Source organism: Bufo bufo, chromosome 6 (assembly GCF_905171765.1).
Source record: "Bufo bufo chromosome 6, aBufBuf1.1, whole genome shotgun sequence".
Lineage (NCBI taxonomy): Eukaryota > Metazoa > Chordata > Amphibia > Anura > Bufonidae > Bufo > Bufo bufo.
The window spans coordinates 308892579-308906068 of NC_053394.1; the positions used below are offsets into that span (position 1 = coordinate 308892579).

The 13490-nt window shown below is 43.8% G+C and overlaps 1 protein-coding gene across 1 annotated transcript in view; it reads left to right on the forward strand.

Annotated features, from left to right (window-relative positions):
• LOC121004891 (potassium channel subfamily K member 9-like) overlaps window positions 1-12491 on the forward strand; it is a 56259-nt gene extending 43768 nt beyond the window's left edge. Inside the window, exon 2 of the mRNA XM_040437310.1 lies at window positions 11575-12491. Within this exon, the coding sequence (XP_040293244.1) occupies window positions 11575-12491 (917 nt within the window). The remainder of the gene's footprint in view (window positions 1-11574) is intronic.
• The last annotated feature ends 999 nt before the right edge of the window (window positions 12492-13490 follow it).

Below are 13490 nucleotides of genomic sequence, written 5' to 3' on the forward strand. Positions count from 1 at the left end.
CATGGACCCTGCTCGTCTTGCAGGAGCGCACAGCATTATACTAATTTATGATGCTATGTGCCTCTGTATGACCTTACTGCTACAGGATCATACCGACATAATGCTGTCACTATGATTCTGTAGCAATAAGGTCATGCAGAGGCACATAGCATTATAAATCAGTATAATGTCATCCGTGCGCTCCTGCAAGACTAACAGTGTCCAGAACAGAGGATCACGCTCCTAGACCAGAGTGTGATTCCGGACTGCACACACTCATGTGAAAGAGCCCTTAGACGCAGCGGTTACAATGATCATGTCATCTAGAGGGTTAAACGACCGGGATAGTCACTACTGTTTGTTATATCTGACACCCGCTGCTTGTGGTGGCGGCTCTATTCCTGGGCCACTGCTGTCTCCATGCCGTAAATATACGGCTTGGTGCGTTAATGTTCCGCTTGCCGTGCTGTACATTTACAGCATGGAGCGGAAAGAGGTTAAAGCAGTATAGTAGCCAATACCCTGAGCTTACTCAGAGAGAATCTGTCACCAGATACGTGGAAATAAAACCTTCTGACTGTGGAAGATGTGCGTTTATCAGTTGTAGGAAACTCATTAGGTCCCATGTTAATTGTCGTCCCAGCTCGGAGAAAACAGCCTTTGTAGTTTCTGAGGGCAATGCTGTTGAATCTCATTGCACCCAAAGCTCTAGTTACTTTCTGTGCCAGCTACACCCCCCACTTTGACTGACAGGTCCAGGCAGTGTGGATGTAATCACACTTGACCCCGAAATCTCATGGCTGCGCAGCACAGGCCTGGAAATCGCCGAGCAGAAGGAATATGTACTGTGCATGTGCCTGGCGATCTGCAGCCCTGTACTGTGCACCTGCCTACACTGTCTGTCAGTGAAAGTGGAAAGAGGAGGGGAGGGGGTGACCGGAAAATACCACCTACTACCTTCTTACTACCATGTTTACAGTTCCTATGTAGATCAGTGTGTTTCCATGGTTACAGACTACAAATGAACTCTGTGTAGTCTGATCCTGCTGTAATGTTTCTCTACTGCAACTGACCTGCAGACACTCATGACTATAGGGCAGCGGTCTACAACCTATGGGGGAGATTTACCAAGGCTGACGTTTTCTACACTGGCCTTGATATCCCTTGCGCAGCCAGAGGATGCACTTAATTTATGAGCTGCACGCCTTGTCATAAATTATGTCATCCTCTGGCTGTCCATGTGTCTAGAATGAAATCTACGGCAGCTCGAAATCGGCCATAGATTTCAGTTATCATTTTATCACAGAAAATGGCATAAATGATAAATTTTACGGGCCGCCCATGCTCCATCCTCTTTACATAAAAATGTGCCAATTTTCTGCTGTATGGGGGTGAATACCCCCCCCCCCCCCACACACACACACACACACAAAAGGCTCTCGAGCTGCAGCAGAACTACAACTCTCAGCCTGTGGCTGTCAGGAAGTGTTAGGGGTTATAGTTTTACAGCAGCTGGAGCATCGCTGCTTGCATACCAGACTGTGGAGAGTTCCAGCGATGCATCTGGTGGCTTGAGTAAGTTCTGCTTGGACTACAGAACCTGAAACACAAGCAGAATGATTGTGTGTCTGTAGACAGATTGGCTCAGCCACAAGCTAAATTTAGAGGCTAGCAATCGTGATTCCAGATATAAATGTTATCTTTATCTTTTTTTTTCATGTTTTTATGAGAAAGCGCCAGGTTTCCACTCACTAATTCTGTTTATGCTTTTGGCGTCAGACTTTGGTTCCTCTGTGGAAATGTTAATATTTGGAGAAAGTTTTTCTTTTATGTAGCAGGGAAGTAAGCTGTAGAAGAATCCCGTAGGATCTAGAAGCTGAACCGCACCTTTCTCTGCTCCCCATGCCTGTCACAGCCGATTTATGTATTCTTCTAGTTCTCTTGGTTTTTGACACTGTGTGCAATGGATGCCGGCAGGTTATTGGGAGTCCGCGCCGCTCATTTCATTAAAGGGGTTGTCTGAGATTTTATACAACTTGTCACAGAGAATAAACCTGCATACAAGCATTACTCGCCCTTTAAATGTCCCTATTGGTTTACAACGAGGACATCTGGTCTGTCCCAATCATGCAGCGATGACATCACATTCATTGTTCATGTGACCTTTGCAGCCAACCACTGGTCTCAGTGATCAGCTGCTGTCTAGGGGTAGGACATTTAAATGGGTTTTATATTGATTACATATCCTCAGGATGGGCCATCACTTTCTGGTCATCTGACACCCCGCACCTGCACGGATAGGCTGTTCTGCGGCAACTCTGACACAGGAGTGCCAGAGCTACACAGCTCCATCCATTGTGTGTAGTGGATGGAGCTGGTTGCTGCAGCTCCCATTGAAGGTAATAGACTATTTTCAAAAAAGACTACCTCCTCTGGAACCTTACCTGATTGCGCTGCGGATCATCCCTTATTACATCTTACTCCAATTGATGTGAATAGAAGCAGTGCTGCAGTTACCAACTCTGTTGACTACACAGAGGACAGAGCTGTGTAGTTCTGTTGCCAGAGCTGCTGCAGAACAGTTGATCATTGGGGGATGTGGTATGTCGGACCTTCGCCAAACAGGTATTCATGGCTAGGCCATCAACATAAAAGTACTGGAAACCCCTTTAATCCCTTTCTGACCACCCATTGTAAATTTATGTTGGGAGTCAGGTATTAAATATGGCGCCCTTTTCCCCAAAAACTGCTGTAATACTAAATTCAAAAAATGTTTGATTCACGTTTTTTGGTTGCTTCACCTCTCCCAAAACATAATAATAACTAATAATTAATTAGTATAAATAAAAAATGATCAAAAAGTCATACAGATCTTCCGCAAAAAAAATTAGCTCTCCCACAGCTCCGTACACATAAAAACAAAAAAGTTATGGGGGTATGGTGATGTAAAGAAATCTTAGTTTTTTCCAAAGTTTTTATTTCTTTCAGTATTAAAATGCAAGAGAAACTACAGGTGAAACTCGAAAAAAATTTGGATATCGTGCAAAAGTTCATTTATTTCAGTAATGCAACTTAAAGGAAGTTGCAATAAGCAGCTTAAAATTAGAATTTTGTGAAAAGGTTCAATATTCTAGGCTCAAAGTGTCACACTCTAATCAGCTAATTAATCCATACCCCCTGAGCAAAAGGGACCTGAGATTGTGACTTTGGGGTTTTCATAAGCTGTAAGCCATAATCATCCAAATTATAACAAATAACGGCTTGAAATATCTCGCTTTGCATGTAATGAGTCTATCTCATATGTTAGTTTCACCTTTTAAGTTGCATTACTGAAATAAATGAACTTTGCACGATATTCTAATTTTTCGAGATATATCACCTGTATTTTCGATATATCACCTGTATATAAATGTGGTATCGTTGTTATCGTACTGATCTGGAGAATGAAATGAAATTTTTTCCAGCTTTCCACTAAATTATATACAACAGTAAATGGTGCCTTTAGAAAGTACAACTTGTCCTGCAAAAAAACAAAACAAAAAACAAGCCCTGATATGTCTGTGAATGGAAAAATAAAAAAAAGTTATGGCTCTAGAATGGCTGGGAGTAAAAAAACTAAAAGTGTCAAATTTAAAAAATCTCAGATAACCCATTTTTTTAAAATATATATAAAAATGTTGAATTGTGAACATTAGTTTTTTGGAGAATGATACTACAGATCCTGAAACAATCATATAGTTTTCATGATTACAGGAAAACTATTATAAATTACTAGACCAGAGTTTTTACATAAAATTGGTTTGGCCACTGCCATAGTACACTGGAGGTGTCAAAGTGATAGCGGGTCTTTCAGACATATTGGCAGACTTATGCAACCACTTTGGAAGGAGATAGCACAGATAATAAGTCAGATATGCCAAAACTATTTGTCACTGACCTCTGCAAGGATTAGCCTACTCCTTGGGACACTGTGTGTCACTAGTCTATCATGGCTTCCCTCACACAGAGCAGTGCAGTGGTGAGACACCTTCAACCCTACCCAGGCATGATGAGAAATGTAAGATTCATTAGGAAAACCATAACTGAGGGGAGAAGGAGTCAAGATGGCTGACAACCCAGAAATTACACATCAAATAAAACGGGCATACATAAGAGCCTCTATCTTATTCTTTAATAATGGCCTTAATAATGGTCTCAAAATAAGTCATCAGTATCTGATCGGTGGGGGTCCAACACCTGCGACCCCAGCCGATCAGCTGTTTGAGAAGGCACTAGCGCTCTCGTGAGTCGTGCAGCACTGTACATTTATAGTGGCTGTGCTTGGTATCACGCTCAGCCCCTTTCACTATATTCAATATTCACCCTATTCTATATATAGCACTGTAAATCTGATGGGCAGCAATATATAACTGAGCTAAGCAAGTTTTAGGTAAAAAAAAAGAATTTTTCCTCATTTCCCTGGTTCTCTTCTGGCCCTTTGTTTACCTGCAATAAAAACAATCTCTGCCCCTCCCCCTGTTCTGCAAAGGGAGTGAATATAAGTGCTACCCTGAGTGACATGTCTGCCTGCTGGGAAACTCAGCAGCATGTTGTATGTGTAGGACTACAAGTCCCAGCTGTACAATGACACTGCTGATACACACAGGATCTTCCCCCTACCTGTTGTGCAATGCTCTGCAGAACTCCTCTCTCAGCTCCTGTGCCCAGCATTTGTCTCCTCACTGCCTGCAGCTACTCAGTAAAGCCTTCAGCCCTGAGTCTGTGCTGCTGAAGGGGTTAAGAATCCAGGGAGAGAGCAATAAGCAGCAGGGCAGTGCAGGGGGCGTGGCCAGCACAGTGATCTCTGATGTACAGACACATATCTGATCTCTCAGGCTTGTGCACCAATCATCAGAGCAGGAAGCGAAGCTGACATCACATGTCATGTGACCCTCAGTGAAATCTGAGAAAGGAGCAACTACAGATGCAGTAAGGGCATTTGATTAGTTAGAAACATATAAAGAACAAAAAAATAACTCGGACAACCCCTTTAAGGCCTCAAGCACACGGCCATATGTAGTTTGCAGTCTGCAAATTGCGGATCCGCAAAATACGAATGCAGTCTGTGTGCCATTTTTTTTTTTTTTGGCAGACCCATTGTCTTCAAGGGGTCTGTTCACCACATTTTGCAGACATATTCTGTCTTTTTGCAGAACGGACTATGGATGCAGAAAGCACATGGATGATCCATGTGCTTTCCGCATCCATATGTCTGTTCCGCAGAAAGAATATGTCCTATACTTGGCTGCAAAATTTGTACCACGGACCCAATGAAGTCAATAAGTCCACAAAAAATGCAGATGCAACACGGACTGTTTCCGTATTGCGGATCCTCAATTTGTAGGCTGGAAAATACTGTACATACGCCCGTGTGCATGAGCCCTAAACCAGATAGTGAAATAACAACCTTTTTTCCAATCTCTTTTTATTTCTGATTTTTTTTTTTTTTTTCTGTACATAGTTAAGGGGGCAGCCACCTTGCCTGAGCTTCTGTTAACAGCATTTAGAGGTATACTTTATGGCAGCAACATGGACTCAAGGCCACAATGGACATGAGATGTTCACTGACTTGTGTGGAAGAGTTTTAATGTTTATAGATGTTAATAAGACCTCAGATGAGACCCACAATCAGACCACAGCTGAGACCCTAATGTGAATGACCCAATCAGAGCGCCATACCGAAGATGAAACCCCCATGCCTCAGATCAGACCCCCATGCCTCAGATCAGGCCGTTATGCCTCAGAGTAAATAATAAAAATAAAAAAATCAACTTACATCTCCTGCTCCGGACGCCATTGCTCCTAGGATCCAGCTCTCTTCTTCTTCCTGCCGCGCGCTGTGACCCGACGTGCCCATCGTGAGGTCACAGAGCGCCAACATCCTCGCGCTGTGCGCAGCCACAGCACAGCCGATGGCAGAGGATCAGGAAGCAGTGAGTACAGAGCTAGGGGAGCGCTGCATTCACCGCTTCCCGGTCCTCTGGTAATAATGAGCGCTTCCATAATGGAAACTCTCATTAGTATTCACCCCATAAGACGCACTGACATTACCCCACATATAGGGTGGAAAAATACGGTATATAGGTGTTTTCTGTCATTGTACTTTTGCCTGTGATGACCATGAGAGGTCACCTGAAAAGTAATCTCTACAGAACAAGAAGTCTGTATACTGTATTATTCCACTCACTGGCCAGTGTGAAAACTGCAGGGTATTAGAGTGCTTTTTAAATATAGATAATGGCATGGAAAATATGTTTAACAAAAAAAAAAAAAAAAAACATTTCAGCAATACATTAGTTTCTGATGACCCTTTCCTTTTAAATCATAACCTCTGAAAAGTGTGGCGTTCCCCTTTAACAGCAGTTTATTTTCTCCCCATTTGTGACTTCCACCTTCATCTTCCCTTTTTCATTCCCAGGATTCGAGCACCCTCAGAAATGTTGACTGGGAAGAAAGTTGTCTGTAAATAATGAATGAAGCTGTGCTCACATATTTCAGTAATATTTAACAACGGCATTCATTATGCATTAAATAGAAATGCTCTGCAAGAGATTTATAGGAAATGTTTTCCCATTTGCATTTTAAGTAATAGGAGGTTTAAAGCAGAGATAATTTCCTCTAAACACAGGCCACTTATCTCCTCTGCCTGGCACTCACACCGAGTGCTTTATAATAAAGCCAGACGATGGCACTCGCAATGTAATTCGGCGTCCAGGAGAATGGTAATTAGCTCTCAGCCGCGTTCTCTTTCATGTGAAGACTCAGCCCTCTCTGTCATGTCTGAGCTTACTAAGTTATGTTCCTCACTAGCCATGTTTTGCCCCATACGTGGGTCTGCATGGAGGGCCGTCGTGCTATGCAGCTATGGTTATCATGACAAATCGGTGACAGATCTCTGCTGTGATCTGCAGATCGTTCTGGGCTTCCATCGACAGGATTCCCATCTGTTGTGAGACATAGACAGCTACAGAACGCAACAGCGACAGAAAATATCCAACATGGCAGATCAACTTTCGGACAGACATAGGTCTTTGATTGGCATCTCTCTCTAAATCAACCTGTTCAGTCTTCCAAAATCTTTTGAGTATGGCCAGCTTAAACCAGTTTAAAGAGGACCTTCCATGGGATTATGTGTCACAATCTGGTATGCTTACCAGAAAGGGGGCGACCCCCCCTCCTACAGATGCAAGCACTTTTTTTTTTCTAAAATACCCCTCCGTTACGCGGCCGTGTGCCCCGCTGTTTTTGGCGGCTGATATGTTAATTTAGACCATCGGTAAAAGGAGGGGGAAACATTTGGTTTTCTCAATGGGCATCTCCTTCTCCCTGGCTGTGACACTGTCCGTTGCTATTGGACGGCGTCTGAGAAGGAGACGCCCATTGAGAAAACCAGATGTCTCCTCCTCCTTGTGCCAATGGTCTAAATCAGGCATCCTCAAACTGCGGCCCTCCAGCTGTTGTAAAACTACAACTCCCACAATTCCCTGCTGTAGGCTGATACCTGTAGGCTGTTCAGGCATGCTGGGAGTTGTAGTTTTGCAACAGCTGGAGGGCCGCAGTTTGAGGATGCCTGGTCTAAATTAACATATCAGGCACCAAAAACAGCAGGGGACACAGCGGTGGAAGAGGGCCGTCCTATCTGGTAAGCATACCAGTTTGTAACACACAATCCCATGAAAAAGGTCCTCTTTAAAGGGAGTCTGTTACCAGGAAATTCACAGTTAAACCAGTCTTGTAGGGCTAGTTCAGCTAAATGTAATCATACCTTTCACTTAGCGATCTGTTGCTTCATTCTGGTACTTTTAATCCATATGCAAATGAGCAGTTAGGTGCACTGAGGGCAGGCCCAAGCCAATCTGTGCACTCTTGCTGCCCCTGCTTCCTCTTCCAGACCCTCCTTCTTGATTGAAAGGGACAGGTTCCTGCATAGTCACCTCATCTAAGCCCTGAAGAGGGAGAGGCTGACAGAGGAAGCAGGAGGAGTAAGGGGGGAGAGAGAAGCTTCGGTCCACGCTTCCGTGCATTTAACTGCTCCTCTTATAGATTAATATTACTTTAAGTGAAAGGTGCCATTACATTCAGAGTTAGCTCTAGAAAGCATTGTACCTGGTTAAACAGTGAATTTCCTGGTTACGCAAACTCTTTAGGCTGCCTCGCACATACCGTGAATTTGGATAATCTTCAGACCCTTTCACTTTTTTAACATTTTTCTAAAATTGAAAAAAATAACAAAAAACATTTCCCCCCATGAATCTGCACTCGCTTAATACCTCATAATGAGAAAGTGAAAACAAAATTTTAGAAATGTTTGCAAATGTATTAAAAAGTAAAAACTAAAATTTCGCATGGACATAACTATTCAGAACCTTTGCTGTGACACTTGCTCTAGGGGCCTCCCATTTCTCTTGATCATCTTTGGAGAGCTCAGAACTCCACATCTGGAGAAGGGTACAACACATTTGTGCTCCACTAAAAGTTCCCAAGAGAACAGTGGGCTCTATTTCTTAAATGAATGTAAGTTTGGAACAACCAGGATGGTCACTCTGGCTGAGCTCCTTAAATCCTGTGTGCAGATGGGTGAATCTTCCAGAAGGCCAACCATCACTGCAGCACCCCACCAATCTGGATGTTATGGCACAGTGGCCAGAAAGAAGCCTCTCCTCAATAAGAGACACATGAAAGCGCACCCAGACTCTCAGATTGTGAGAAACAAGATTCTCTCGTCTGTTAAAACCAAGAATGCACTTTTTGGCCTCAGTTCTAACCATCATGTTTGGGGGGAAAACTGGCACTGCCCAATACCACCCCTACAGTGAAGCATGGTGGTGGCAGCATCATGCTGTGGAGTGTTTTTCAGCAGAAAGCTGAACTGAGCAAAGTACAGAGATATTCTTAATGAAAACCCGATCCAGAGTGCTATGGACGTTAGACTTGGGCCGAAGGTTTACCTTACAAAAAGATGGCTTAGGGACAACTCTGGGAATGTCCTTGAGTGGCCCAGCCAGAGCCCTGACTTAAACCGAATCAAACATCTCTGGAGAGACCTGAAAATGGCTCTGTACTGACTGTCCCCATCCAACCTGACAGAACTTTAGAGGATCTGCAGAGAAAAATGGCAGAAAATTCCTAAATCCAGGTGTGTAAACCTTGTGTCATCATACCCAAAAAGACTGGAGGCTGTAATTACTGTCAAAGGTGCTTCAACTACGTAAATGGTCTGCATACTTATGTCAATGCAAGATTTTAGTTTTTCCTTTTAAACAAATTAGGCCACAACATAACAAAATGTAGGGTTGGAAGACTTTCCAAATGCACTGTACATTTTGCTGGTGTGCTGTCCGCATTTTTTGCGCCCCCATTGAAAAAAATGGGTCTGCATCCAATCCCCCAAAAAATGCGGAGCAAAAGTACACTCACCTGAATATATCCTTAGGCCTCCTGCACACGAATGTGTGCTGCCCGTTGTCGTATTGCGGACCGCATTTGCAGATCCGCAATACACGGGCGCCGTTTTGTAGGCATTCCACATCACGGATGCGGACCCATTCACTTCCGTGGGGTTTCGTCCGGTACTTCCGTTCCGCAAAAAAGAACACGTCCTATCTTTTTGCGTAAAGGGTGGATCGCGGACCCATTAAAGTGAATGGGTCCGTGATCCGCTGTGGCTGTCTCACTGTCGGTGTTCGTGCATTGCGGCCCGCAGCACGGCCACGGGGCGCACACGTTCGTGTGCAGGAGGCCTTATACTGATTTATAATACTGTCTGACCCGGAGAGTCTTGGAATCTATTGTATTATACAGACAGCATTATGACAGTGTAAGGGCACATTCACACGAACGTGGTTTGGTTCCGCATCCGAGCCGCATTTTTTGCGACTCAGATGGGGACTCATTCTTTTTAATGTGGCCGTGTGCTGTCAGCATCCGTTGCTCTGTTCCTTGGCCCTACAAAAATGATAGATCGTGTCCTGTTCTTGTCCGTTTTGGGGATTTCTATAATGGGCCACCCGTTCTGTTCCTCAAATAACTCTTTTTAAATAGAATGGGGTCGCTATTAGTTGGTAGGCAGAGTAGAAGGATATCAGTAGTATAAATCCACTACTATGAATTTTGAGACTTACTCACAATCTCAGTATGTACTGACTGCTATACATAGACGGTGTCTGAAGAGATAGACTATTACTATAAAAAGGTATGGAGGAGGCAGAGCACCATGGTGATCACATAAAATCTATCTATGAGGAACTGGTTTCACACCTACCTACTAGAGCTCCAGAAATAGCACCAACGTGAGCTCCTGCATGAAGGTCTCATCAGACATTCTGTCTGGGAGGAGGGGGGCACACGGCATCAATGTGCAGAACTGAGTGTTCACATATTAGACAGTGGCTTCCTTGCCAGCAGTAAGTTGGAGCTCTTTCTGTGTAATCAGTGTATTTTGTGCGTCTGTGATAGTGACACCGTATTTCCAAGTTGTTACCTGACAGATGATTTTTTATTTTTTATTGAATTCATATGTAATGGCCTTGAAGATATTTCCCGACTTTAGAAAACTGAAAGAATCCATTCCATTTTTTAAAATGAAATTTATAGGTCACAGTAACCTTAAGAAGACTTCTCCCATTTGGGACATTGTATATACTGGACAGTGCTATAAAAGGGAAGACTGCATAAAAAAACCTGTGGAAAATGTGGAATTTTGATGCGGATCTCAACCCAAATTTTTTCATTTATCAATACAACCATGTGTGCACATACCCTAGGATAAACTGCCTATAAAAGGGTTGTCCGAATGTTTAATAATGATGACTTCCCTCTCAGAATAGGTCATCAGTATAAGATAAGATCAGCTGTTTAAAGAGGCTGCGGCACTTAAAGAGTGCTGTGGCCTCCTCACAGCTTACCAAGCACTGTGCTGGCCATTGGATAGTGACTGTGCTTGTTAATGCAGCTCAGCCCCATTCATTTGAATAGGAATGAGCTGCCCCTAGGCCATGTGACCAATGACCATGATGTCACGGCGCTCTTCAAACAGCTGATAGGGGTGTCGGGAGTTGGCCTCCCACCGATCAGATACTGATGACCTATCCTAAGGATAGGTCATCAATATTAAATACTCAGACAACCCCCATAACCAGTTACAGATATTTGATGTACATGTATTCAATCCACAGAAGATAGTTCCCGCAAATTACAGCAGGATTAGAGATAAATCTGATGTCAAATCATACTAATGAAAACTACAGCCTGTTCCACAAAAAACACACAGCTCGGTCGATGGAAAAATAAAAAAGTTACAGTTGTCAGAAGGAAGTTACACAAAAACAAAATGATTATTTGAGCTAAAAAAAAAATGGCCTGCTCCCCAACCCTCATTAACAGGACACTCTTGTGGTCTACTATTGTAGCATATACCCATTTATGTGAAAAATCCCAATAATATTATTTGGCAACAACATCTACACTCACACAGCATATGCATCCCCAGAAGGGCAGAGACGTGTGAGCTATGTTGTTAGACTATTCTCTAGTTAACCCTTCTGTTTTCTTCTCCAGGTTATGGTCACGCTGCCCCAGGAACTGATGCTGGCAAAGTCTTCTGTATGTTCTATGCTGTTCTTGGGATTCCTCTCACCCTGGTCATGTTCCAAAGCCTGGGAGAACGCATGAACACATTTGTCAGATTCTTATTAAAGAAGCTCAAAAAATGTTTCCGCATGAGGAAGACTGAGGTGTCCATGAAGAATATGGTTATAGTTGGTTTCTTATCGTGCATTGGGACACTGGGCATTGGCGCAGCTGCCTTCTCGTACTTTGAAGGTTGGACTTTCTTCCACTCTTACTACTATTGTTTTATTACACTTACGACCATAGGGTTTGGAGACTTTGTGGCCCTTCAAAAAAATGAAGCTTTGCAGAAGAAACCACCATACGTTGCTTTTAGCTTCATGTATATCCTGGTGGGACTAACAGTAATTGGAGCGTTCCTCAACTTAGTTGTCCTCCGCTTCTTGACCATGAACTCTGAAGATGAAAGACGAGATGCAGAAGAGAGGGCTTCTCTGCGGAGAGCACATAATAGCATCTCTCTACAGTCCAAGATGGATTCCCGTAGTCGGAGTTCTATTTATCTTCCTATAGGAGATAGGACAAGCCAGATCAACCTCATACCTCTCATGCAGGATGATCACGATCGGGGCAGACGCAGGTCTTCCAACGCAACCTCTAGAGCAGGGTCTTTTTGCACGTGCATGTGCTACCGCTCACCTTTTTGTGACAGTCCTGCAATATCACATCATGAGGCTCTGAGCTGCCACACTAACCCAGTTTATTACAACTCAATCTCTTACAGAATAGATGAAATTTCACTGAGCACCCGTGACAATACCGGCTTCTCTTCTCCTGACAGCTTTTTTTCTCCAGAGAATCAGCGGTACACAAATCATTACAGGGTCAGGAGGAAATCTATTTAAAGAGCGGGACTGGACATATCAATCAATGGCATTTGTTTAAAAAAAAATATATATATATATATATATATATACTTGAATTGCACAGTTGTTAGGCTTCCTGAAGACCCTTATAGAAGGTATCTTGGACTGACGCAAAGACTTGCATGCTTTGTGTGCGTGTCCTTACCTTGTGAAGAAAAATATTTACGAATTCTAAAGGACATCTGTTTCTTTGTACTGTAGATTGACTTCCTTTTATATGTAGCTCCTTGCAGCTTAATCCAACAGAAACTAATAGGAATTGTGTAAGAAATGATTGTTCATCTTGGTGTTTCTTAGGACATTGGAATAGAAGAATGGAAAACACTGAGGAAGATATGCTAAGGGCTCTTTCACACCTGCGTTATTGTCTTCCGGCATAGAGTTCCGTCGTCGGGGCTCTATGCCGGAAGAATCCTGATCAGGATTATCCTAATGCATTCTGAATGGAGAGTAATCCGTTCAGGATGCATCAGGATGTCTTCAGTTCCGGTACGGAACGTTTGTTGGCTGGAGAAAATACCGCAGCATGCTGCGCTTTTTGCTCCGGCCAAAAATCCGGAACACTTGCCGCAAGGCCGGATCCGGAATTAATGCCCATTGGAAGGCATTGATCCGGATCCGGCCTTAAGCTAAACGTCGTTTCGGCGCATTGCCGGAGCCGACATTTAGCTTTTTCAGAGTGGTTACCATGGCTGCCGGGACGCTAAAGTCCTGACAGCCATGGTAAGTGTAGCGGGGAGCGGGGGAGCAGTGTACTTACCGTCCGTGCGGCTCCCCGGGCGCTCCAGAGTGACGTCAGGGCGCCCCAAGAGCATGGATCACGTCATCCATGCGCATGGGGCGCTCTGACGTCATTCTGGAGCGCCCCGGGAGCCGCACGGACTGTAAGTATACCGCTCCCCGCTCCTACTATGGCAACCAGGACTTTAATAGCGTCCTGGGTGCCATAGTAACACTGAAAGCATTTGGAAGACGGTT